The sequence below is a fragment of the Carassius gibelio genome, chromosome B7, assembly GCF_023724105.1.
Source record: "Carassius gibelio isolate Cgi1373 ecotype wild population from Czech Republic chromosome B7, carGib1.2-hapl.c, whole genome shotgun sequence".
Classification (NCBI taxonomy): Eukaryota; Metazoa; Chordata; class Actinopteri; order Cypriniformes; family Cyprinidae; genus Carassius; species Carassius gibelio.
In genome coordinates this window covers 3361135-3388465 of record NC_068402.1, presented here as the reverse complement: position 1 = coordinate 3388465, position 27331 = coordinate 3361135, and the positions used below count along the sequence as shown (strand labels likewise).

Genomic DNA, 27331 nt, shown 5'->3' with positions numbered 1-27331 from the left:
AGTTCAGATTTTTCAGAGATAGTGATGTTGTCCATATTTTTACATAGAAGGTTGCCTATTTTAGAGATGACCTCATTTTCATTATGCCTGCTCTTCTTTGCCAGATTGCTACTAAATTTACGTAGAAATTTAGAGATCTCATATTTGGCTAGCTCCCAATTAATACCATATTTATTTTCACCTTTTGCTTTGGCCCAAAAACTTGAAATAATATAATTAACTTTGTCTTTAACTTCGTCATGAGTGAGAACTGAATTATTAAGTTTCCAATAGCAGGAGTTTCTTTTTAAATTAATATTAAACAGAGGAATGTAAATAGTAATGCTCTTATGGTCAGACAAGGGTGAAGGTATAATATCAGTTGACACATTAACAAGTTCTTTAGAAGTCAAAAAAAGATCAATACGGGATTGCAGTGATAATGAATTATTACTCCATGTAAATGATTTTTGAGAGGGGTGAGTTTCTCTCCAGCTATCCACCAAAGAAAACCTCTGCATGAACATCTTTAAATAAGAATTAGAATTATTTGATTTTGGGGGCCATCTATCAATGTTATTATCTACAACCATATTGAAGTCTCCTCCAAAGATTAGATAAGAATTGGGGTGGTTATTTAACAATAAAAGAATATGTTTTTCTAGTTGACTAAAAAATATCTCGTTTTCTTTTTGTTGATTAGTTCCATAAACATTGGTGATAATAATCTTCCTATTAGAAATTTCAATTAAAAGACAAACATATCGGCCATTCGGGTCACAGTCAACAGACAAAACTTTCCCCTTGAAACCATGAAGTAAAATACAAACACCAGCTGAACTTGAAGATCCATGGGACATCCACATGTCCAAACCCCATTGTGATCTCCAGAGATTTCGATCTTCTCTGAGTGAATGACATTCTTGCAAAAAGTAGAAATCAGTATTAAATTGTTTAAGGTATAAAAAAATAGCTTTACGCTTTAAAGAATTTCGTAGCCCTCTAACATTAAGAGAAAGAATAGATAGAGCCATATCAAAAAGAAAAAGAGAGAAAGAGAAAAAATAAAAAATAAAAATAAAATAAAAAATAAGTAACTTTAAATGAAACCTTTTAACAAATAAGACACAGGTAATGTGCCAAACACACTTGTTAAGACAACTGTGCAAAGATGAGCACAGCAAACTCCAGAACAAAAGAAGAAGTCTTATTGATGCAGTGCAAAAAAAAGCCCAAACGAGTGGGCAACATTAAACAATAAGCAAAAACACTCGTCCAAATCTGAATCCAAACTTAACATACAAATTAATGTTCTGATTAGCTAAATGCAGCCATGGTTGAACTTCGTTTACCAAAGTATTATAAATTTATTTATTTTTTATCCCACGTTGCTCATGTCTGATAGATAGTAGGCCTACTTCAGATTTCAAGCAGGTGGAAATATCTCAGTGCCATCCACAAAAGCTCGACCACCGACAAAAAAAGCCCGTTTGTTTTCACGGCGTGCTTTTTCCACGAGAGGCCATAGTTTATTTCTTTTTTCTCTGTCAGACGGAGATAAATCTTCAGCGATTTTCAGGTTGTTGCTTCTGAGGAACGACGAATCCTTCGCTGCCCGCCAAACTGCATCCCGGTAGAAGCGAGATGTGAATTGAAAGATGATTCCTCTTGGTTTGTCGCCAGCGGGCCGTTTATGACCAAGTCGATGTACAGTATCAACAACAAACGAAAGTTTATCTTTAGCGTCTGGTAGTAACTGTTGGCATACCTGGATGACTCGTTCACGAACATCCTCCCTCTCCCTTTCCTGCATCCCGTAAATTCTGAGATTCCAGCGGCGCGTGTATCCTTAATATCCATGAAAAACACATATGAAGAAAGTCTAGAAGTCTAAATGAGGTTTTCTCCATCTCTCTTTAGATGTGCTGTGATCTCTAGCTCCATTGTATCGATTCGGACTTTGACATCAACAATTTCGCCACTCACAAATTCAACGGCTTTCTTCACGTCAGCTATCTGTTTGGTGTTTTCATTTACAGCATCTTTTACACTTGTGATTACTTTCGCATTTTCTTCTTTCTCCATTTTTTCAAGTGCATCCGATCTGTTATTAATCAGATCTGAGAGCTCGCGAAATTGCGTCAGAAAACTTATGTCCGATTTCTCTACCTTGCGTTGTTTAACAGCCGGAGACTTGCATGGGGTTTCAGGGAGCCGAGGAAAAACTTCTTCCACAAGCATGACATCTGTAGGATCCATGCCTGACTCAAGATAGTCGTGTAGGTTGTTGTTCGAAACCGTGTTCGAGGTTTGCTGCAATGATGCTTTTGCAGAATGAGTTTTGCCATTCATGTTTTTGCTTTTCCTTTTTTCAGATTTTCCCATTTTCAATCATTTCGGTTGTCGTAGCAATCGTAGTTATACTAAGTACAACTGAAGGAGTCTTAAATACTGCACTACAAATCAAATTAAACATGAGTTCGCCGAGCTCTAGGGCTGCAGACTTGCACTTGCACTCTCAGACTTCCGCTAGCGACGTCACCTGCAGTATTTTTTTTTTATATTATTATTATTTTGTTCTATTGATAACTTTTTGTTTGAATCTCTCAACATTTTACAACAGTAGCCAGGTGGCGAAGACATGAAAATAGAAACTAAATTACAATGTCACTTGCAATCGCTACTTGCACTCTCCGCTACCTGTGGACATCACTTATAATCAACACAAAACAAGACAATACGCTGTAGTGGCGATTAAATGATTAAAACTAAATTAGTAGGCCTACTAGTCCTGCAAGAAAAAGACAAGATAACATATTTTCATATAAATAATGTAGGAAAAAATGTTAAAACAGAAATAATAAAAATGTAAACTTATCTCTCATTCAAACTCGCTCGCTCCCGCTCTCGCTTCCAGCTCGACGCCACTCTGCATTGGATTGTGGGAAATAGTGCTTCAGCGAGTGTACATCGGTTGTACACTCAAAATCATAATGAATTGTGTGTAAAAAGTAGTGGACATATGTAGGGAATGAAGTAGTTCACTCAGAATTCGGACAGCACTACAAAATAGCTGACACCCCATATAGTGCACTATATAGTGGACAGGGAGCGGTTTCGGACACTGCATGAGAATGCAAGTGCAAGTCTGCATCCAGACCCTCTTGCAGTGTGACGCTGCTCGTGGTGACTGCCACCCTGTGGCCCTTTTATGAAATGCATGTCATTGTGCGTGTCATCTCATTTATATTCAATTATATAGATCAGAATAAAATAAAATCCTATTTAAATAAAATGAAAGAAAACAAAAAGTTATAATCTCAACAAAACTTATTTTGTGAGTGTCACAAAAGAGGGGCTAAAATGTTGCTCATATGAAATAAAACTATCACATAGCTCTAATTAAACTATAGTATCTAATGCTTGTGTCGGTAACAGGGATGACAAAAATACCAAAACATGAGGTAGAAAAGGTAGAAAAGATAGTCATAAAATAATAAATGACAGACAATTTCTTGTCATTTTAAGGGTGTCTTAATTTCATGGATATTAAAAAAGTGGATTAAATGTAGGGGAGACTGGGTATGGTTGTAACACGGGGAGAGTTGTAACACTACCAATTCATGAATCAGGGACAAGATAGGAATCATGTGACAATTTCAGTTTCATCACGCTTCCTTTACAATCCCACATGGAGGTTTTCCAGTCTGTTGCTATGTCTCCTGAAGCTACAGCAGAAAATCTAATTCTGAGGTAAGAAAGTAAAAAAAAAAATAACAAGATCATTTTTTGTTTAGTACTTATACCGTTGTAGATAATGTTGTATGAGTTATATCAGGTCAAACTGTAGTTTCTCTAGTAAAGAATGGTGTATCAACCTTCTGCAAAATTCAAAGCACCATGCTAATACAGCTTGCTAAACAGTGGGTGACAGTGAAGGGGTAGGTTGTAACACGTGTTTTCAAAGTGTTCCCTTACATACAACCAAGAACATTTTTGTGATTTTAACAATACTACATAATGCCTAGAACTTGGTTGGGAAAAACAGATATTGGAGTTGATGCTAGTCTTTTAAAAAGAGCAGCAGAGAAAGTTAGGAAAGGAAAGCCTGTTAGGGCAGGGAGCCAGGGAGCAGGACGAGTCTTTGTCATAAGCCAGAGAAGAACATGAGAAGAAAATGGCAGCGCCTGATTGGTTTGGCTCGTTTATGAAGCAGAACCCCAGACTTTCAGTGATTTTTTATTTTATTTTTTTGTTCTTGTCATCATTATGACTGGTAAAGAATGCATTTCATTTGTTCATTCTCTGGAGTGGAGATAAACATACCTCTGTTAATTTGCTCTCTCTCTCTCTCACACACACACACACACACACACACACACTTTTTGTGAAATGGAGTAGCCTACCCTTAGTTTTTGTATATTTTGTCTACCTGTTACAACATACCCCAGTACCACAAAGGACCACCTTGTAATTGTCATCATCTCACAAAGTCTGTCATATAGTTGAATACATTTAAATTGTTGCCATTTGTAGTACAAACATGTGGGTACTTTGCCTAAAAGTTTTAGACGTGTAGCCTAAAAAAAAAAGGTAATTTTAGGCGCTGAAGAAAAAAGTTATTCAGTGCCTATATAAATACAACCATACCCGGTCTCCTCACTCAATTTCTTTTTAATTATTATTATTCCAAGTGGAAAAGTCACTGGTTTCATGAATGACTCGTTTAATTAAGGATGAATCTAAACTCTACAGAGCTGCAGCTCCTGGTTAAAATGAACTGAATGATAATAAACAGATCCAGCATCCATCACTAAACAGAAGTCTGTCGTTTCACTGGATGTGTGCATGGATCAAATGTTCAGTTCTGTGAAACATTTACACAGTTTCAGGGAAAGAGGTGTTTGAGTCACTGTGTTTTCTGTCTTTCTTCACAGATTCCTCCAGATCTTCACTGACTGTGACTCCAGACAGTTCTGTATTCACTGGAGAGACAGTCAATCTGACCTGTGTGATTGAGACTTACAGTGACTGGAGATGGAGAATTGACCAAACATATAACTGGAGATATGAGTGGTATAAAGACACAGACAGTGTAATGTTACAGACGTCTGATCGTTACACTGTAGACAGAGACACTCTCACTATCAGAGGAGTAATTACATCTGATCAGGGTCAGTACTGGTGTAGAGGACAGATAAGATCAGTCTCATCACCATTTAGCTCTGCTGTTTCTCTCTCAGTGAAAGGTGAGTTGAATATCACTGTCCTTCTGCACTACATGTATGATCACACATCCAATCAAAAGACTTTCTCATTCTCAGATGTTACATTCACACCAATCATAAATATTATTGTTCCACTTCATTTGAGGGTTTGATTATTTCTCTTTTAACTTGTTAAAGAGCTGTTCACACAGGAGCTGTGCTTACTCCTTTTTGGAGTGAGATATAATCCACAAGATTGTTTACCTTCATTTGTGCACTCAAAAAAAAAAAAAAAAAAAAAAAAAAAAAAAACAGAAGATTTGTAAAATGTTGTAAAATAAAGCACACAAACAGAATGTGTGTTGTCATCCTTTCCTTTCGTTGAACTTGTTTATGGAGCACCACAACACACTTCTGTTTTAAATCTGTTATCTTAATCAAGTCAGATATATTTCCCATTTTTTATGAAAACAAACTTATTTTTATTTTAGGACTATTACTTTTGGCTATGCATTTTCTTTAAAGCATCACATTTTTCATCAATTATCGATCAAACGATTAATCGTTGACATTCCTAACTTGAAGATCATAATATTTCTGTGTGAACTTCCCTTATAAGTACACTATTAAAATACAGCTTCTGATTGGCTCTAATGCAGGGGTGGGGAACGTTGATCCTGGAGGGCCTGTGTCCCTGCAGAGTTTAGCTCCAACCCTGAAAAAGAAAAACCTACCTGTATCCTGAAGACCTTGATTAGCTTGTTAAGGTGTGTTTAATTAGGGTTGGAGCTAAACTCTGCAGGGACACAGGCCCTCCAGGATCAACGTTCCCCACCCCTGCTCTAATGGTTCAGTGAAGAACATTTTTAATATACAGGATATTTTTCCATTAAACAAAAGGGTCTTTTGATTATTAAAATCAGAGGCAGAAAGAGTACTGAAAAAGTGCACTTAAGTACAAGTACTTTTACATTGCTAAAATAATAATATAATAATTAAATAATAATACTCAGTTGCAAGTAAAAATAGTCCTCTCTAATACTACTCCTACCACTAGGTGGTTGAGTCACTATGTCTTTGCTTTAAAATATCTGCACGTTCCTGTGTACAGATTAGTGCCACGATAATATGCATCACATCACAAAAACGGTGGTAGACCAGGTACAGTTGGCACACTTTTTGCTTTTACCTTTACCACACCAAAACCAGGGACAGAAAATAATGTATAATAACCTGCTCTGAATATTCACAGCTGGATTGAAGCGCTTTACAACAACATCACACTTGTGCTGAGGAGAAGTAATGAGCAGAAAAATACTCAAAACTTTAGAAAGCACACAAATAAAGACATTTTTAGATGTTTAACTGCTATGTGGAGCATTGGGATCACTAGACCAGAGTTTAATGAACTCATTTTTGTGAACCTCATTCAACCAAAATTGACATTTCACTTGTTTTGTCTGTAGCTCGTAATTAATCTGTGCACATTCAAACTCATTTTACCAACACAGATCACATATATACAGAGAAATACAGAGAAAATACAGCTGGAAGAAAGAGGACTGTTTCTCAATGTGACTTTATTATTGTGACAGTTACACTGAAAGTTTTCATTCATTTATTTACTTTATTTACTAACCAAACATTACATATTCACATTTAAAAAAAAACAGGTTAACAATTATTAGCCTACTATATCTAAAGTTCTCAGAAGAACTTGAATGAAAACATTTAGTTAACAGAAGCAAAAAAATAACAATAATAATAAAAAAAAAAAACATAGAGAGAGGCCATTTCCATCATCAGTGTCACACAAACACAGGAACTCAGACGATCAGATCATGTTTCTGACTGAAAGAGCTCTGTCTTCTCTCTTCCCAGATTCCCCCAGATCTTCACTGACTGTGACTCCAGACAGTCCTGTATTCACTGGAGAGACAGTCAATCTGACCTGTGTGATTGAGACTCACAGTAACTGGAGACGGAGAAATGACCTGACATATGATAGGACATATGACTGGACACCTGAGTGGAGATATGAGTGGTATAAAGACACAGACAGTGTAATGTTACAGACGTCTGGTCGTTCCACTGTAAACAGATACACTCTCACTATCAGAGGAGTAATTACATCTGATCAGGGTCAGTACTGGTGTAGAGGACAGAGAGATCAGAGACCAAACTCATCTCAATCAAGATCTGCTGTTTCTCTCACTGTGACAGGTAAGATTAATATCATCATCTCCTAAATGGTGTTTCCAACTAATGTTTAGTGAAAACAGTTTATTTACACATAGAAAAATACATACAGTGAATTGGTGGGTTTTGTTAAATGTGAGCCAAAATCATCACAATTAAAAGAGCCAAAGACTTAAACTACTTCTGTCTGTGTGCATTTAATTTATTTAATACATGAGTTTCACAATTTGAGTTGAATTACTGAAATAAATGAACTTTTCCTCGGCTTTCTAATTCATTGAGAAGCAGCTGTAAACAGCAAAGTTAACAGAAGTAACACTCTTTAACGGGGGGTTAAACTCGCAGCATATTTATTCATTTATTTATTTATTGAATCATTTTCTTGTGTAAAAGGTAAAATGCTAATTTGCCGTTCCTGTATTAGAAATACATTGTGACACTTTTACTGATTAAAAACTTAAAATCAAATAACAGCATTAAAAACTTTCAAATATAGAAATTGAAAGTGCAATTATATTATCACTTAGCATGAAATAAGACTGAAATGTAGTAAAAAAAATGTATAAAAAATTAAAATAATAATAATCTCAAATTGAGCTGTATGTACCTCTTTTTTTTTTTTTTTAGGCATTTAATAAGATAGATACCTAAAGTACGTTGTGCATACAGCTCAGCTAACACAATCATTATAAAGGTGTTTGAACAACAAAACATCCACTTGCGCATATTTGACAATCGGAATATCAGATATATCCTGCTATAGCTAACAAATTTGTGAAATTTTGAATAAAAAAGGAAATAAAAGCAGATCACGAGTCATTCATTGCTATTGTGGCTGCGGTGTGACAAGCAGTGAATGACGCGTCTCCATGGGAACTAAAGTGATACTACGATCAATAACTTACATTTAAATGTGTCTTTGTTTTGTTTTGAGTGTATGGTCAATAAATAAAGGAATTAAAAAGATGGGCACAAAACCTGTTTGTCGCGCCCCACTTGTCATGTCTCCATTCGCCAGCAGTGTTCACCCACATTTTGAGAAACACTATGCTAACTTAACAGCTAATTTAGCAATAGGGGTACCTCTGTTTGGTCAGGATTTGTATTTATTTTTTTTTTGGCTGGTGTCGACTAACAATGAAAAATCATTGTCTGGCAGCCTTTCAGAGTCCTTTTCATCTTTCCGTTAGCTTTCTCCAACCATTCATCGCAGCAACTGCGCAAAATAGTGAACAAACTCGGTAGAGAAAGCAGGTTGGGTAATACTAAGTAGTCGGTGCGGGGGGCACATTACAGATTATTTAAAATATGATACTATCTTCCTTGCTGGCAAATGAAATTAATAAAGAAAACGAACAAAAGTATTAATTTGGAATATTTCATATTTATTTTAATCTGAATGATTTGATGATATTGGGGGGTTATATGAGCTGGATCTGATTTTTGAGGCGGTCATGACCCCTGTAACCCCCCTGCAAATAATGGCACAGATCCATATGAATCATGCATGAAATAAAAGTTTATAAAGTCAAACAATAGCTTTATGAGCTTTACAGATGAACTTCAAGTCTTTATTCCAAATGTTCAAGAATAGATCATCTTTGACTCGGTAATGCAAGTTCATGATCCGATTCGTGGACAGATGATTATTTTGAGACAATCTTTTAAAACAATAATTTATTTTGATTAACAAAACCAGTGTGGGAACCAATTGTTCACAAACTGGACAGATCGTAAAATCGCTAGCCCGACGTCCTGGGGCTATTGTGTTTTCCAGTCGGGCTCCAAAATATATCCCCGCCCTGACCGACGGACTATCGTGAATAGTGATGAACAATTCCTAACGTGATTTGCATTGTTCACTTGCTTGTAGGAGTGAAACGGATCGTAGTTGATCGTTTGCACTTCTTTCTAAGTCTTGCCGATTCAAGTGATACCTTTAAATACCTGCTGTTCCATTAGTGTCACCTGCTGTCAGAGAGAGACATCTGTGTCTCATTCACAAAGGTAAAATCTTAAATTTTTTAATTATACAATCGAAATAACATGTATTTAGAATCTTGTTTGGATAGTAATTCAAATGTTTTACACTGATTTAAAATAGACAGACACATTTTTTGTTTATATTTTGATATTTCTTTTAATTTTTATGATTTTTTATTTATTTATTTGATTTAGGTTTTATTAAACTTTATTATTTAACATTTTATTTCACAAAGAAATATGCAGCATTTTGTCTATTGTCTAATAATAAAAGGACACATTTTCATTTATAATTTGTCTTAAATGTCATTTTAGTAAATACATGAATAAATATATATAAATACATTGTATGGTGTAATCTGTATTGTGAACTTTATCGCATCATACGTTAATTGAATCATTACATCCAGATATGCTACTAGTTATTGCTGAAAATTTTTTGGGGGGGGCTTGTTAAATTCATTTTGGGCAACCAAAACCTGAAAAATGCCTGCCCGAAGGGATACAAGGGAATTAGAAATGTTGCGACCCCTGAGGAGTGTTTCTCGAAAGCATAGTTAATAACGACATTGCTTGTGGGTGTGGGAAACGAGCCCTGTCCATTTTGACTCAGCTATCCTTCTGCGGCTCTTTTTCATTAAAAGTTTGGTCCATTCATTAAACAAATTTATTTTATAACTTCATTAAATAAATCTATTGTATAACTTGGACAACTGTGCCAGTTGCTACTTTTATCATGTGTTTGGTGTGTCTGGATTAGTTCTGAAGCTTGGAATACAGCATGAAACAGCACAGAATCCCAGTAATTGTATTCAAATCTAATTTATATTGATTGGAAGATTTAAATGACAATTGTTTTTTGCTTTTCATAGAAATTCTGTTGAAAATTTATGTTTTTAAAAATAAAATGCAGAGAAAACACAAATCGTATGTGTCACGATCATCAGATGGAGTGCCCATGAACTTCAGTAGAGGGCACTCTACTCAGGACTCACAGCTGCAGCTAATACACACACACACTCATATAAACAGCATACTCACACCACCACACGACAAAGTCTTGTTTGGCCCCGTCTTACATTTCCGAGCGTTTTCCCTGTGTTTGTGTTTCTGTGTCTGACCTTTTGGATTGTGTATTTTGACTCTGATTCTCTGCTGCCTGCCCCGATCTCTGCTCGTTACTGTTTATGATTCTGGATATCCCTGACACACCTGATGCCTTTCCTGATCTCTGCCTGTCTGACCATTCTGTTGAATAAATGCTGCAATTGGATCCGAACACCTCTGACTCTCCTTCGTAACAGTATGGCTGATAGATGACGGAAAGCATAAAAACAACACATCAAGATAACATGTTCATTTGTGTTACAAAGATAAAGTATTTCAACGTATTCTAAAGTATTTAGATTAAGTTCCTAAACCTGAGTAATCGTATGAAATACTTTACTGATTACTTTTTAAAGCTTGTATTTTGTAATCTTTAGTGAAATACATTTTAAAAGTAACCTTCCCAGCCCTGATGGACAGACATGAGTTGTTCAAAATCATCGACTGTCTTTAAAAAATAGACAACACTTCTCTACTTTCTTCCACTATAGACAAGTGAAGCCAAAACTCAACTAAACTGTGTAGCCTTCACTTCACTTGATCTTTTTTCCACGACTGAAATGAGATGATGACAAGATTTTGTATTGTAGATTAAACTCTTATTTGTGTAAACGAGACACAAATTTGATTTACTATTTTATTAACCCTTTAAAAACAATTAATGTGACTTATGACAGCACCTGTTCATTAATGTCATCAGGTAATGAAAAGGTTAACCTTCTGATTTTATTTTTCATAACTTAGTCCCAAAGTACCAGAGTTGTAAACGACATTCATCTTTATGACCAACTAATATGGAATTTTAATGTTCGATTCCTAAACAATTTAATTTTATTTATAAAATAAGATGTATAATACACAGTTACAGTGTTGAGTTGCATCTCTTTCATCTTTATCTTTGTCTGCTTTTATCTTCCCAGATTCCCCCAGATCTTCACTGACAGTGACTCCAGACAGTCCTGTATTCACTGGAGACACAGTCAATCTGACCTGTGTGATTGAGTCTCACAGTAACTGGAGATATGAGTGGTATAAAGACACAGACAGTGTAATGTTACAGACGTCTGGTCGTTACACTGTAAACAGAGACACTCTCACTATCAGAGGAGTAATTACATCTGATCAGGGTCAGTACTGGTGTAGAGGACAGAGAGACCAGAGACCAATCTCATCACAGGACAGTAACCGAATACATCTGTCTGTTAATGGTGAGGAAATACTCTGATAAATACTTGCCTGTTTAAAATGTCAATATACTCATAAAACATTGGGTTCCCTGAGAAAGTTTCTGAAAGTCTTTAGGTGTGTAATGTGTCTCAATAATGTGTTTGTGTCTCTGTTTGTCAGGTTCAGGTCAGATTTCTGTCTTCAGCATCCTCAGTTTTCTTCTGGCAGCTTGTCCGTATCTGCTGTCGACAGTCGTGCTGCTGTTCAAATGTTACAGAGCGAGAGGTAACACTTCTGTCTGATCCGTCTCTCTCCATCTCACTCACTTTTACCAATGATTCACATTCACTGACAGACAGACCTTTTCTCTTCCTCTTTATATCTGTTATACATCAGTATTTACAACAGATGATGCTCATTCATAAGTGTGTGTGTGTGTGTGTGTGTCACAGTTACATCTACTGAAGACCAAAGCCAATACGCTGTAACAGAAGAACAAACTTCAATCTGATTTCATCCATTCTTCAAACCTCGTGCAGAGTCTCAGGATGCTGGAGTCTCAGACTGAAGGAAACTCACAAGACTAACACACACACATTCACACTCTCACACACGCAGACAATTTAGTGTTTCTGATTCTCCTGGGGCCTCACGTATACAACTTTACATAGAGTTCATCCTAAATGTTATTTATCGTAAGATTTCATATGATAAATTATTTTTTATATTGTATTATAATAGTTTTATTTTTATATTATATTTAATATTTTTTATATTATGTTATCCTATGATTTCATCCTAGATATCATCCTAAATTAGGAAACAAACAAAACTGTTAATAAAATCAATCCATTTTACTGCAGTTGATCAGTTCTTCTACAGACCCACGGATGAGAAATGTTCAAACTAATGGCATTTCAGCCCAGAGATGATTTATTCAGTTTTAACCTGATTGTCAATAAAAGCTGAGACAGAGACATCAATAATATCTGATATATGAACATTTTATTGAATGTGAGGAACAGGTTCATTATGACACTTTAAGTGAACAGACCTCCAGAGATAAGACGGAGCAGACTTTGTTTCAGATAAAACTAACAACAGTAACGTGATGACAAATTACATCTTCACATGTTTTTAACTGATGATGCTTTTTTATTTTTTATTAATATTAACTTTCTTCTTTGTCTTCTGTCATCTGATTTGTAACATACTTTTTAAACAAATAAAAGGGCTTTATACATTTACTGGATTGAAATAACTTTACCTGTTTATCCAAACATAATTGTATTTTATTTTCTCAGTAATTATTGTATTGTATTGCATTACATGTTTTGAAACTAAAGAGCTGTAATATAAAGTATTAAATATCTTCATCTTACTAAGACATTGAGAGACAGAGTGACTGGTATTTATATCATTTTATGTAAGTTTCTATTAGACTGTTATTAAGATATCATTGTCTATTTATTATCATTATTATTAGTACTTTATTTCACTGTATACAAATATAGACTCTGTATGCTGTATACTTCTATTATGTATATTTGTGTTAAATGTTCATTTAAATGTTGCAATATATATATATATATATATATATATATATATATATATATATATATATATATATATATATATATTTTTTTTTTTACCAAGCCAATAAAGCTTCTTGTTTTTTATAACTGGTGTCTTTATTCACTGCTCTGGGTTGTGTAATTTATAATAAGAGAACAGTGAAAACATTTTAAAGAAAAAAATAAATGTTGTCCTGAATACTGTTATAAAAAACACATTAATTTACATATTGGCTATATAAATAATAATGTGCACCAAGTAGCTATTTTTGCTCAGTTCGGGTTTCTGAATACAAATGAGCTGTTTTCCTCCTCCATATTCTCATTATATCATGACATGGACAATAAAAGCCTGGCGTATCTATAACTAAACAAAAAAAAATACATGATTTTTTATTTATTTATTGTCTTTTGAATGTTATTTAAGGTTAAAAAGCTGCATGATTTTCTGACTTATTGAATTACTTCAAGCTTTACGTGGCTTATAACAAGTTATTATTTTATAATATAATAAAAATAATTTTAAGAACAGTACTTTTGACACAAAATGTATGAAGCCTTTTTGTTGGTTAGATATACACCATAGCGAACACAAAAACATGATCAGCTATTTGAAAACATGTAAAACCTGACTTCCCTTTTTTTTTTTTGCTGTTCCACAAGGTAACACAGGGTGTTCCATTAATGAGACCCAGTTTCAGAGTGAATCTACATTTTCATTCAGTCTCCTTCACTCATTACATCATGCTGCTTCATGTTGGGTTTGTTCATAAAAAGTGTGAACCTCCAGGCAGTGTTGACAAATTTAACTGGTTGATAAAAATATGTGACCTCAGTGTGTGTGTGTGTGTGTGTGTGTGTGTGTGTGTCACAGTGGGATGAAACAACGGCATATACAAAAGTTTAAGTTTAGCGATCGATTCAAAGTGGGCATCAGCTGAAAGCATGTTGTTGTGATGACATCACATGACGAGTGTAGACCCAAATTATGTGGGAAATCTGCAGCAGTTTAGAAAAATTGCAGGCTCTGAATTATGCACTTTGTTTGATTTTGCATTAAAATCTCGAAATCCTGGAGAGACTGAGTTTAACAAAAAAAAAAAAAGAAAGCATCTGAAGTCTGTATGAAATATATGACCTATGTCTTACCTATTGCCTAAAATTAAGTTGCAATTAATATATGGTAGATTGTAACAAAAGAATGAATAAGCTTAAGCATTTTAGTTAAATTTAGTTAAATTAATGTAGTATTTCTGCTGCAGGCTACACTTCAGAAAACTTCTGTAGGGTTGTCTTGTTCTGCAGATCATTATACTCACCATTCCAGGAATGTCACCAAGTCTAGGATATTCGGATATTATGAGGCGATGTACGTTTCATGAAGTCCTCAACTTGACTGTGAGCGTCGGTTCCGTTCCTGGGTTTTATTCTCTCGCCTGAAGGGATCCGAATGGATCTCGCCAAGGTAAAGGCAGTTGCTGATTGGCCCACCCCAGATAGTCATAGAGCGGTCCAGCGCTTTCTGGGGTTTGCCAATTTTTACAGGCGGTTCATTCGGAACTTTAGCCAAATCGCCCTTCCTCTGACTGATCTCACCTCTACAAAGAAACGATTCTGTTGGTCGTCGGAGGCCCAAGCTGCGTTTGAGAACCTTAAGAGTCGATTTGTTTCGGCCCCCATTCTAACGACCCCTGACCCATCTCGTCAGTTCATTGTGGAGGCGGATGCGTCGGAGGTGGGGGTGGGGGCAGTTTTGTCTCAAAGATCAACTTCGGACGAGAAAATACATCCCTGCGCCTTCTTTTCTCATCGTTTAACCCCCGTTGAACGGAACTATGACATTGGGAATAGGGAGTTACTAGCTGTCAAGCTGGCCCTGGAAGAGTGGCGTCACTGGTTAGAGGGAGCGCGATTTCCGTTTATCGTTTGGACTGATCATAAGAATCTTGAGTACATTCGCACCGCCAGGAGAATAAATTCTAGGCAGGCTCGCTGGGCATTATTTTTTGGATGTTTCAGGTTTACCATTTCTTATTGCCCGGGCTCTAAGAATGGTAAACCTGACACGCAGTCAGGGTTTTTGAGGCTGAGGCTAGTCCCACCCTCCCGGTGACCATTTTGCATCCCGAACGGGTTGTGGCTGCGGTCACATCAGGGTCCAAGGTCCGCGCGGTACAACGCCATGCTTCTGTTCCAACTGGATGCTCAGAGGGTCTGCTCATGTACCTGAGTCAGTCTGAACTAGCGTACTTCAGTGGGGCCACTCTTCTAGTCTAGCTTGCCACCCTGGAGCGACTCGTTCTTGTAGGTTAATCAAGCAGCTGTTTTGGTGGCCGTCCATGGCGCAGGATGCTCGACGGTTTGTGTCGGCCTGTCCGATTTGCGCTTCGGGTAAGGGATCCAATCGAACCCCTGCAGGGCTACTTCAGCTGTCGGTCCCTTATGTGCTTTTTATTGTAAACCATCAGGGGCGCTGCACAAGATCCCGGGCCCTATGCATAGGCAGCCCCCCCCCCCCCCTCTTCCTTTGGGGCCCTGGTAATCAGTACTGATTTTGCCCCCAGTTCCGACACCCCTGTAAACCATATTACAGATGCTTTGTCAGATTTAAGCTGAACCACGTCCCAGCGCGTGCCGAACCGTGTGTGGAGAACCAAGCAGTTCATTTTTTTCAGTGAACCGTCTCATCCCTAGTAAATATAAATGTAATTCTGCCCTGCTCCCTTACTGGCGAATATGGCTGGGATTTTGCAACAACTTGCTCCGTCTGTGGCCAGGGCTTTTCTCCTTTTCATTCATTCCCTCTCTGCTCCTCCTTTGCGTTTACGCTCATTTTTTTGTGCGAGCGATTTTCTAAGATAAAGCCTGCCTCTGGATATAGCCAATTAGGCAGTGCTTTGCTGTTGTTTAGTCATGTGGTGGAGTCATTTTCACTCTGCGATCGCCTGATTCATAGATTCATAAAACTGTAAATTAATTCGCAGTTGCATACATTACCAGCCTATTGCACGTCAGCCTGATTGATTGCACAGCAGCAGCCGGCAGGCCAGAATGACCGCCAGGCCACCGGGAAATGTCCCGATGATCCCGATGGCCAGTCCGCCCCTGCTCTGCAGTGCACTGACCCTCCAGGGAAAGATGAATAGCCCTGCACTACACTATTAACTTTAAATAAGAATATATTTTTTTAAATGTATCTTTTACTGGTGATGATACTGACATGCTAAAATATATTTGCTGAAATACATAAATATATACAGTGGTGGCCAAAATGATTAGAACACTAGTATTTTCAGGAGCTTAAAATGGTTTTAAGTCATTTACTTCTATCTTTTGCTATAGTGTGTCTGTAGGAAATTTCAGTTTACATTTCAAAACATTCATTTTGCCATTAATTGTAATAATTCAGTGTGATTTTTTCCTGACGACAGCCAGTGCCCCACACAGAGATCTGATCACCATCAGTCTGTCTGGAGTTACATGAAGACAAATGACAAAATTAATGTTTTGAAATGTAAACTGGTATTTCCTACTTAGCAAAAGATAGAAATATCTGACTTGAAACCATTTTAGCTGCTGAAAATACTATTATTTTAATAATTCTGGCCACCACAAGATTTTTTTTTTAAAAGTTTCTAATTATCATCAAAGCTGAATTTATTTGATCAACAACAACAACAAAAAAAGTAATATTGTGAAATATTATTACAATTTTAAATAACGGGTTAAATATAAATGTTAAAATATAAAATGTTATATAAAATGTATTCCTGTCAAAGCTGAATTTTCATTAGCCATTACCCCAGTCTTCAGTGTCACATGATCCTTCAGAATCATTATCATATGCTGGTTTAGTATCAGAAGCTGGGCTGCTTAATATTGTTCTGGAACCTGTACTTTCTAAAGGATTCTTTGATGAATAAGAAGTTAAAAAGAACAGCATTTATTATTCAAAATATGATCATTTTCTAACAAGTCTTTTCTAAGGTGTATACCATGCCTCCTGCAAAAATTTACAAAATAAATAAAAATCAGTCAAAAAGTAGGGACTGGTTCTCACTGCCAGTTTGTGATGATCTTTTAATCATAATGTGTTAGCACAACTTACATATCCATGTCCCTCACTATTTTTCAAACAAGGAAACTGGCACCAAGTTAGCGCCATCTCTTTTTGATCTCAGCTGTTGAGCTTTACAAAGAAACAAACATATGAACATTCATATAGACCTTATTTGTGTAGTTTTATTTATTTAAGAAAATCTGTCAAGTGATTATACTTTAATACTTCTACTCACTTTAACCCAAATCTTTCCATCAAATGAGAAACCAAAAACCGCACCATCTGACGTCGCTCTTTGAGGCTTAGGTGCCTGTCCCTTTCTAAGGATGTTATTTCTCGTATATCCTGTAAAAATAATGTAGAATGTATAGACAAACAAACATTGTCTAGACTTGTTGGTGTTGGTTGTTCATTCCTTACAGGAATGTGACATGTGACATGTTTTAGCTTCAATTCTCATTGTCCAAAAGTTGACTAGGGTGCCTATTTTTCTGAACGTAGATGGATAATGAACCATAAAATGGTGTTTTGGCTTTAAATGCAAATGAGGTAACAACTCCTGAAGAGTGTATGGTGGTCTTGAATAAGACATCTGAGATATATTGTGGCCTCTGTAGAACAGTAGAAGCAGCAATTCCCAGTGCTTGTTGTCATGTGGTATTAAGTCACCAACCATAAGAGGAAGAAATCTTAATAGGCACCACATTTGTGCTGCAGTCTGGTGTGTGGTGGTGCTGGGGGTTTATAAGTTCTTGGTTTGACAGGACTGATGGTTTATTGCATCTATCAACAAAACCATAATCAAAGCTTGTGAGCCTATAGTTGAGAGAATCAAAGGTAATGTGGCCTTCAGTTATAAGGTTTGACAGCACTAGTTTCACCTCTAGTTGGCCAACATCCTCTAAAATATTGTGCATGATATCTGGCGTGACATTCTGAACAACGCTGAAGAATGCAAACTCATCTAGGACACATCTTTGTTTAAGGACAGTTTCTGTAGGATTATTGGTCTGTAAATCCTGGTTGTAATTTACTGCATTGTGCAGAAAATCTGGATCCATAGTGCGAACTACGGGGGAGCTAGGGGGAGCTCGGCTCCCCTTAATAAGACATGGGCTCCCCTGAAAACGAGAAATCTGAAATTTTGGGGGGTCTCAAAAAATACTGACAATGTGAATATTTTTAAGTGCAATTTCAGTTTTGTAATGTGATTATGATGGCAAAATATTATTCATTCATGCATGACGGCGATTAAAACCTAATTAACTTCAATTAAGATTACAGAAGGTGTGGGGGCGCTGCGCTGCAAATTCCACATGTTAGTATGTCATAGGTTCGTAGAAACAAAATAAACGTTGGAGGCCATTTATCGTGCGCAAAAGTCCTTCCATTATACAGTTATAGCATCATAGCTAGGGCAAAAAGAAAACAAGGTAGTTCAATTAATTTTGGTTTTATTAAGAAATTGTGTAGTGATGACGCACGACTGATTCACTTGCTGAAAGCACTGGTAAACCTCAAGCCAAGCCCACCGTGAAAACGCATGAAGCTGAAGAAAAGTAATCTCTGGGATCCTAAACCCTCTTGCTTTCTTGCTTCGAGTCCTCTCTCGCGTTAAACTGGACCAGCCAGCAGTGGAGAGACTGGAAGAGCCAATATACATGGCTGTGTGTTAAGGATGTAAGCTTGGGGTGCATCACTTTGTAACGCGTTGTGTCAAGAGGGGGACAAAATATGGGTAGCTCACAAAGTTATTAGGCCAGACAAAACTCACGGAGGCGATTGACATTTAACAACGACTCGCGTTTTATTTCTCCAATCGAACTCGGGCAATTGTCTGTCCCATGTTCCACCGTACACAGCGTAACCAAAACAAAACAAACAAGATTAAAACAAAATGATTTCCAAACAGAGATTACCCGCATACATGGGCGATTCGAGTCGCGCTTGTATACATTATCATACAGAGTGCATGCCGTTTTACAGGGAGCGCGCAGCTCTTAAAGGGGCCACATTTTTTCCCACTCTTTACAACTTGTAAGGACGCAAAAAACCTTCTTCTGTCTGAAAAGGTACCTGGCACGCACTTGTCTGAGGAGTGGATTAATGGTTAATGCTCAGAACCAGTCGCGAAAAATTATATATAAATACAGGGACAGCATTGCACACAAGATGGCCATTGAAGTGGCATTAACTAAGCAAAAGGCGATTCTGCCAAATAAAGTAATTGAGGTCTAAATTAATGGAGGAGACCACAACATCATTCAAGGCTGTCTTCCTGACCTATTAATTTGTGTCGATAAAGTATAATAGTGCAAATTGTAGCTGTTATGTAGCTTTGTAAGTCATTATAAGTCCTTTTTTGAGGCACTCGTGTCGATAATGTATAATAGTGCATACACTTGTAGCTGTTGTAAGTCCTTATTTGAGGCATGCGCATGTGCACGAACTCTACCCCTCCCAACCCCCCCCCCCCCCCAAAAAAAAAAGTGGGCTCCCCCAAAGGACACGGTATAGTTCGAACACTGTCTGGATCCTCTGCTGTCTGGGTATGAAGTCAGGGTTTGTTAATTTTGCATAAACGACAGATACTATTTGCTGCAAAACTTTCAGAGAAACCAAGAAGAGAGTTTAGGGCAAGATTGTCTTCACACACTTGGGCAACACCAACCTTTACAGTGCCACAGTATTGTTCTGTCTCAACTTGGAATCCATTTTGTTCTAAATCCTTCAAATCATTAGCGATGCATTGAAGAACTATGTCCATGCTATATGTCTTGACATTGTTTTGTGCCCAGTTTGTGAACTATAGTCTTGGAACCTATAGGATTTACAGTTTCACAATCATCATTATAAAGGGCGAGTGTTATGTAAAATTCTTCAGAAAACAGGTGGCTGGTTTTGTAGAGTTCACCGTCAATGTAATCGATGAGGGCTCCTTCTTTGTTTTGCTTGTGCACAAGGATTTTTTCCATCGTATCTGGACTTTCTAGGATCTTTTTTAAGAACATGTTTTAACGGTACATACTGAAAGATGTCCTGGAGTGCTATCTGCTTCATACATCCAGTAGATGCTTCCAAACACTGGACATATGAAATTCATGGAAACTGTTGAGTCTCTGGCTTAATGAAAAATCTTGTACAAGAAAAAATATTTAATTTGTTTATAGTCTAAATCCAAGTTCATCAGTGCTCTCTCAGAATGGTTGTTAAGGGAACTGACATCAGGCTGATCTGAGTGGCCAAGTCGATCCAACAGAGCCATTGTCTTAGTCTGCAAGTTTCGTACAATATCAGTGATCAAAGTAGACGTGTGCTTCACCGTGTAATTAACTGCAGAATAGGTTTGATTTGATTGTGCTTTAAGCTTTGCAAGAAAGCATGCCACTCTGAATGTGATCTCTTCCTCTGCTAAATCATCCCAGTTGTCAGTTTCCTCATCAGCCCCAGAGTCAAATGTTGTTGATGTATTTGTGTTTTCTGATGGTGACTGTGCCTGAATATGTTGGTTGTGGGAATTATTGGTTGTGTAAGGTACTGTATCAGAAATATCTTCTTTTAATATGTCCCTGTTATATGACCACAAATAACTGCATGTTCTGTTTCAGCCATTCTCACAGCATCTGAAGTAAGTGCTAGCACTATTAATGCCAGGAAACAAACTTAGATGTGCAAAAAGTTATTTTGTGTCCCCCAAAATTGATCAGTTGCATTTGAAACATGTTGAAAAAAGAAATCATCATGGTTTAGTATGAACTTACTCCCAAAAACTCTGAAAGAAACTTCTTGAATTTAACCCTGAGACCAATTCTTGGGATTAGTGCAGTAATGCTGGTGTCACCAGCAGCATAAAACTTTGTTCATCCACTCCTTCCTCTGTGATAAGATGAAGCAGAAGAAGAAATAATTTATAGATAAATTAGGATATTAGTTAAAGCTGCTCATTTATGGCAAAAATATAAACATTTATTTTAGTCAATATCGAAATCATGATTATTTAGCATAATTATTGGTATTCATTATGAATAAAGTCTTTCATGAAATTAGCATTTTTTTTATATCAGGGAAGTTTCACATTTATAACACTTAATCAAAAACCAGTAGTAGGTTAACTAATGTGAGAAAATCTTACCACCCTTTAAATATTTGACTGATTTGGTAGTTAAGTTTGGACTTGTAGGGAGGAACAGAAGTACACTGTAGATGAAAGGAAGCTGTGTTGGACGGAATGATGCAGAAACACACTTAGCATTTCACCTCATTTATCTTTTTTCATAATAGTTGGAAACTTGTCATAGGTCTAATTAAAATTGAAAATTTGCATGTATCATTAATTTAAATAGTTTACTTACCTTGAAATGTTTCAATTAACTGGCAGAGATTCCATTGTTGCAATTTTTCCATCACAAACAAATCTATTTTCTACTCTACAACATAAGTATAAACACATTTAGTACAGCACATTTAAAAACATCTCAATCAGTCATAGCTTCGTTAGAAAAATGGCTGTAATTAGAGGCTATTTTAATAGATGCATAATATTCAATATGAAGAAACCATAAAAACACTTTGTGTAATTAGTTCTGGTGCACTGACTTCTAATAAGACGAATGGCTTCTGTTTTACGCTAACGTTGCCCTCTTAAACGTCTTTTGTTGAAGCAACGTTAAGTAAATTTAGGGCACTGGTTCAAATTTTCGCTGAGAGAGCAGATTGCCTTATGGCTGTGCTCTTTCGTCACACTTTTGAGCTTTTATTAAAACAATAAAATAAAAAAATGCAATTAAAAGGCTTCTCACTGAATTTGGTGTCTGTCGCATGACTGATGTGTGAGCTCATCTCGCTCAAACAGCTTCATTCAGTGATCCAATCCTTTTTTAGATTAATACTAATGATTTTGTCGACCTTTGACATTTCCCCAGACATTTTTTTAATGTTAAGTAATACTTATCTTAACAGTTTTGCTAGTCTTTCAGCTGATGTTTTAATGTATTAATGCTAGTGAGCAAACGGGAATAGCATTAATTTACAATCGATCTGATTCTCTGGGGAAGAAAAAAAAACGGACTAAAGGGAATTAAAACGTTTTTAAAGAATAATTTTAAAAAATAATGTATCAGACACATTACTTAATGTTATAGCAGTTATATACATCATAAAATTAGATTAACAGTTACTTACCTTTAATAATCATGAGGCTGCCGTTCATATCCACCCGAGTCTCTGACTGGACCGTTAAAATTTGAACTGAGTGAAGTGGGAAACATATTTAACACAACAGTTGGGTTATAACTGAAAATAACCCAATGAGAAAAAAAAAAAAAATGATCCAACAAATGTTAAGATAACCCAACACAGTGACCCAATATGTGTAACCCAACGGTTGGGTCAAAAAAACAACCCAATGTTTTTTGCTGTGCACTTTTACTTTTAATACGTAAATAGTAAATAAATAATAGTACGTTTAAGGTTTAAAAAATACTCTTCGTACTTAAGTACAATAAATATAACATACTTTAAGACTTTATCTCATCTAATATTCTAAACGGTGACTTTTGCTTATACCAAAGTCATTTTCTGGTGAGATATCTGTACTTTTACTTGAGTATGATTTTCAGGTACTTTACACACCACTGAGAGAGATCGATACCAACGCGTTGGGTGTAAACGTCCAGACTCCAGACAAGGTAAGCATCGTGCATCATATTTTGTTTTCCAAAAGAGCTTCTTGGCTCTCTTTAAGGTTACTGTTGCTAAAGCTTCCATTGTCTCTGCCTGTTTTCACTAATGCTGCCTTCACGTGCTACCAGAATGATCAACACAGAATGAATACAGTCTGGAGCCCTGCAGTGTCACTCTTGTCTTCTCAAAAATCTTTCTTTGTTAATTATACTCTGCTAATTTTACGCACAATCCAGCAGCAGATCCATCTGCCTTTTCATCTAAAGCTGAAAATGCAACACTGACTATTATGAAATGAAATGAGTGTTTTGTCAGTTTGAGAGCTTCAAGAGGAACTGAAACCTCTAAACTTAATCACAGAATGGTAATTATTTCCCTGTAGGTCAGTGATGCTCATCTGCATCAACACGTCACTAAATGCATCACTTTCTCAGGAAGTGCTGTGCTGGTGATGAAACACTTCTGCTCTTGTCCCAGTGTGGGGAGTTTTATCTCTCTTCTGTTTCGCTGGCCCAGACGGTTCAGTCTGTCATCTAAAATACAATTAAAGGAATAGTTCCCCCAAAAAAGAAAATTATGTCATTAATAACTCACTCTCATGTCATTCCAGACCCGTGAGACCTCCGTTCATCTTCTGAACACAGTTTAAGATATTTTAGATTTAGTCCGAGAGCTTTCTGTCCCTCCATTGAAGCTGTGTGTACGGTATACTGTCCATATCCAGAAAGGTAATAAAAACATCATCAAAGTAGTCCATGTGAGTAGTCCACGGTGTGTGTGTTCACTGCTGTGTGTGTTCACGGTGTGTGTGTTCACTGCTGTGTGTGTTAACACTTTGGATGGGTTAAATGCAGAGCACGAATTCTGAGTATTGGTCACTAGTCTGTATGTCACTTCACGTTGTTGACAGTTTTCAGATTTAGGTGTAATCTCAGGTTCAGTGAGGTCTTTAAGAAACTTAATGAAAGTGTAAAGCGAGTGTGGCGTTGAGCTGATAGTTGTTGGTTTTACTTCTGCTTTCTTCTCTGCTGTTCTTTTCCGCTCGTCTTGACTGCAGTTGTCTGTCGTTTTGTTGAAGACAAGGCTTTTGGACGATATACTGAGACCAGAGAGCTCCTCACAATCTCACCAGAATGTACCGCACTTCAGCTGACAAGTACAGCTAAATTACAAGAAAAGGCCTACAATCTTACTGTGTGAATCAACGAAATAAGTTTCAGAACAATTCTGACAGAACTTCTTTTCAAGTACAGAAACAGATCTACAATAACTTGCATCCACAAAAAAAGAAGCTAAATCTCTTAGAATGAATCTCTTTTTCTTCCTATTTCTCCTTTTATTTCTGTAAAGAGTTTCGTCTCCTCCCTCGTCTCTTCTTGAAGTGTGAAATGACTGTTTAAACAGGAAGTGTCTGTTTTAGATGACACCGGACAGCAGTTATTTTTATTAATGTGTCAGTATGGGCTCTGGTGCACTGCCTCTCATTCTCTGTAAGTATTTTATTATATTCTATACCTGAGATCTTAAACTCAGCTGCAGACCTCCAGGAACTGAGTTTGGCTGCCCTCTTCTACACTTTCTCCTGTTTTCTGTTTCTAATATGTTGTACTCGGTTGAAGATCAATTTCAGCAGGTTGTGCTGTGTGTAGGAGGGTTTGTGACTTTAACCTAACTGCTATCTTTTGTCTTTTTTCTGGCATTTTTACCTTTATTGTGACAGGACAGATCAGAATTGATAGGAAGTGAAGTGTGTGTGTATGTGTGTTTGTGTGTGTGTTGGGGGGTTGTCGTAAAAAAAGGCCCAGTGTCAGAATTAACACAATAACGGCACTGTATGTTGACACTGCTCACAAGACTATCAGTGTCGTCTGCAAACTGTATTCTTTATTGTTCAGATTCAGTGTGATGACATGTTAAAGTGAATGTTAAAGTGTTTGGAGAGATAAGTCACACTTAAAGGTACAAGGCCCGGTTCCCCGATCACGCTCACTCTTAGCGTGCTAAGAAGACTCGAAAGATATATCTTACCAAAGTTGTTTATGTTCCTAAGTGTGTTCCCCGAAGTGTCCCATAGGAAGCTTCTTAGCACGCTTACTCTTGAGGTGAAGGTGTTGAATTGGTTTGGCATCGATTGCTCAGGAATCGATTTTCCACTTCACGCGAAGGTACAATACAGCGTTAAGAAAGACAACACGTTGCAGTGCAAATGAAAATTTCCTCAAATTATTCCAGTAACATTTATTTTAACATAGTTTAAGTTATCAGTAAAATACAGACTATAAATGAAATGATCAAATCGTCAGTAATATGTTCACACGATATGTTGTGATGGTTGTACAAGCCGTGTATCCCTCGCTAATCATCCACCCTCCTTAACACGTTGTGCCACTTCTTGACATGGGTTTAACGACTTCAAAAAATTCTATAATACACTTTTATATTAATGGTAAGGTACTTTACAATCATTTATTGGCAAGCAGCTGCAGTTCTGTTTAATGTGGTATTGATTGCCATTGGTTAATGTTTTAACTAAAAAGTAACCTATCTACAATGAACAAAGAGAGAGAGAGTTAGATACAGAATATAATACAGACGGGTAAGCAACGTAAAAAAGGGCACCAAGCTTCTCATCAGAGGAACTTGAAGTTTTGCTGGACCTTGCCACCAGGTCGGAGATCATACCCCTATGGTCCACTATAACCTGCACGTTTATGGCCGTGTATCCCTTTCGCTATATGTACGCCTGATCAATCACTGATGAATTGGCGATAGGGATGAGTGTGCCATCCACAAGGCCCAAGACTCTGGGGATGCCAGCAATGGCAGGACAGCCCTGCTGCACCTCCTGGACTCCTGACGTGTTGCCAGCAGACGGATGTAATCCACGGCATGGTGCAGAAGGGCGCTGGTGACAGTGTGGACGCACCTCCACACCGAGGTCTTGCTTAGTCCATGGCCCTCTCCCACGACCTCGATGAAGCTCTCTGTAGCAAAAAACCTTAGCGCTACAAGCAGCTGGAGTTCAGGACTTAAAGCTAAATTCTGTCACGTTATCCTGCCAAGCGCAGGTCTGAGAAGGTCCAGCAGCTCCATAATGAGTTGTCCTGGGAGGCAATTTTTTTTTTAATCTAGCCATGTCAGGCAAAAAGTCAAAAGGGCTTAAATTTTGCCAAATAAAAAAACTAACATGGACTAAACAGCTTTGCGGCCAGTTCCGTCTTTGATTGAATACAAGGACACGTTGGATCGCTGCCATTGTTGGTCACTTACTGGACACCACCATGCTTACCAATTTATAGATCTTAGCCATTTAGAGCTAAATTGTTTGCCAGATTTTAATTATCAAAAGTGATTGCCAATTTAAACACTTTAATTATATTACGATATAGCCTGATCTAATTACCACCATATTAGTTCTGATACCACATAAAGTCAACTTCATAAATAGGCCTGTATCCATTGTGAACATATTTTATTATTAGTCTTAAAATGTAAACATAAAATCATTGTTGAGCCACAGCATTTTCAACATACCATAGTTTGACTTGTACTGAGCAGCGCTGATTTCTAAAGACTTCTGCACAGCGACTAGCGTCTTGAGCTCAAACAACGCTAAGAGAGAGCTTACGAATGGTCCAGAACAACCTTATGAAAGTGTGACTTACAGAAGATAAACTTATCGTACGAATGTGTCGGGAATCGTGCCATAACGTTAAGAGAGCGGTTAAGAACTACTTAGCGATAAGAACGTTTTGGGGAACCGGGCCCTGGTCAGCCAAATCTGAAAATTCTGTCATTAATGTCTCACCCTCACAACGTCCCAAACACATAATACCTAAGAAAAAGAGAAGAAAAATAAGAGAACAGACTCAAATTAAGAAATTTTTCATTACATTTGAGAATTTTCAGATCCTCAATAGACTGCAAGGGAACTGAAACATCCGAGGCCTAGAACCGTAGCAAGGGCATCATGAGAAGTGTCAACCGTAATTTCATGAAGCTATGAGCTATGATACTTTTTTGTGCAAAGAAAATGAAAATAACTTTATTTAATCATTTCTTCTCTTCTGTGTCAGTCTTTAATGCACATTTATGAGAGTAGCACGACAGCGTTCTGATGGAGAACCTGCATGAGTTCCATAAATACTGCATAAAACAGTATTCATAAACATGTCTGAAGATGTCTACAGACAGGATAATTTGCAATTTTTTTCCTCATTTATCAGCCTTTCACACTAGCACTTTTGGTGTGCACCTAGGTTCAGTTGACGTCAGAGTTCAGTTTGTTTGGATGATGTGAACGCTGTCCTCTGAACTGGGCTGTGCACCCATGAACCGTACCCGAGTCCACTTAAAAATGGTGGTCTGGTGTA

The 27331-nt window shown here is 37.1% G+C and overlaps 1 protein-coding gene across 2 annotated transcripts in view; it reads left to right on the top strand.

The window, feature by feature from the left end:
* The first annotated feature begins 4643 nt into the window (after nt 1-4643).
* Nucleotides 4644-27331, top strand: part of LOC127962016 (leucine-rich repeats and immunoglobulin-like domains protein 1) — a 57122-nt gene continuing 34434 nt past the window's right edge. The window contains exons 1-2 of one of the 2 annotated variants that reach the window (XM_052561414.1): nt 4644-5228; nt 7068-7409. In XM_052561414.1, coding sequence (XP_052417374.1) covers nt 5078-5228; nt 7068-7409 — 493 coding nt within the window. In that variant the 5' untranslated portion in view covers nt 4644-5077. Of the gene's footprint in view, nt 5229-7067; nt 7410-23466; nt 24449-27331 lie in introns of those variants that run through there. The other variant, XM_052561413.1, reaches the window with a different exon arrangement.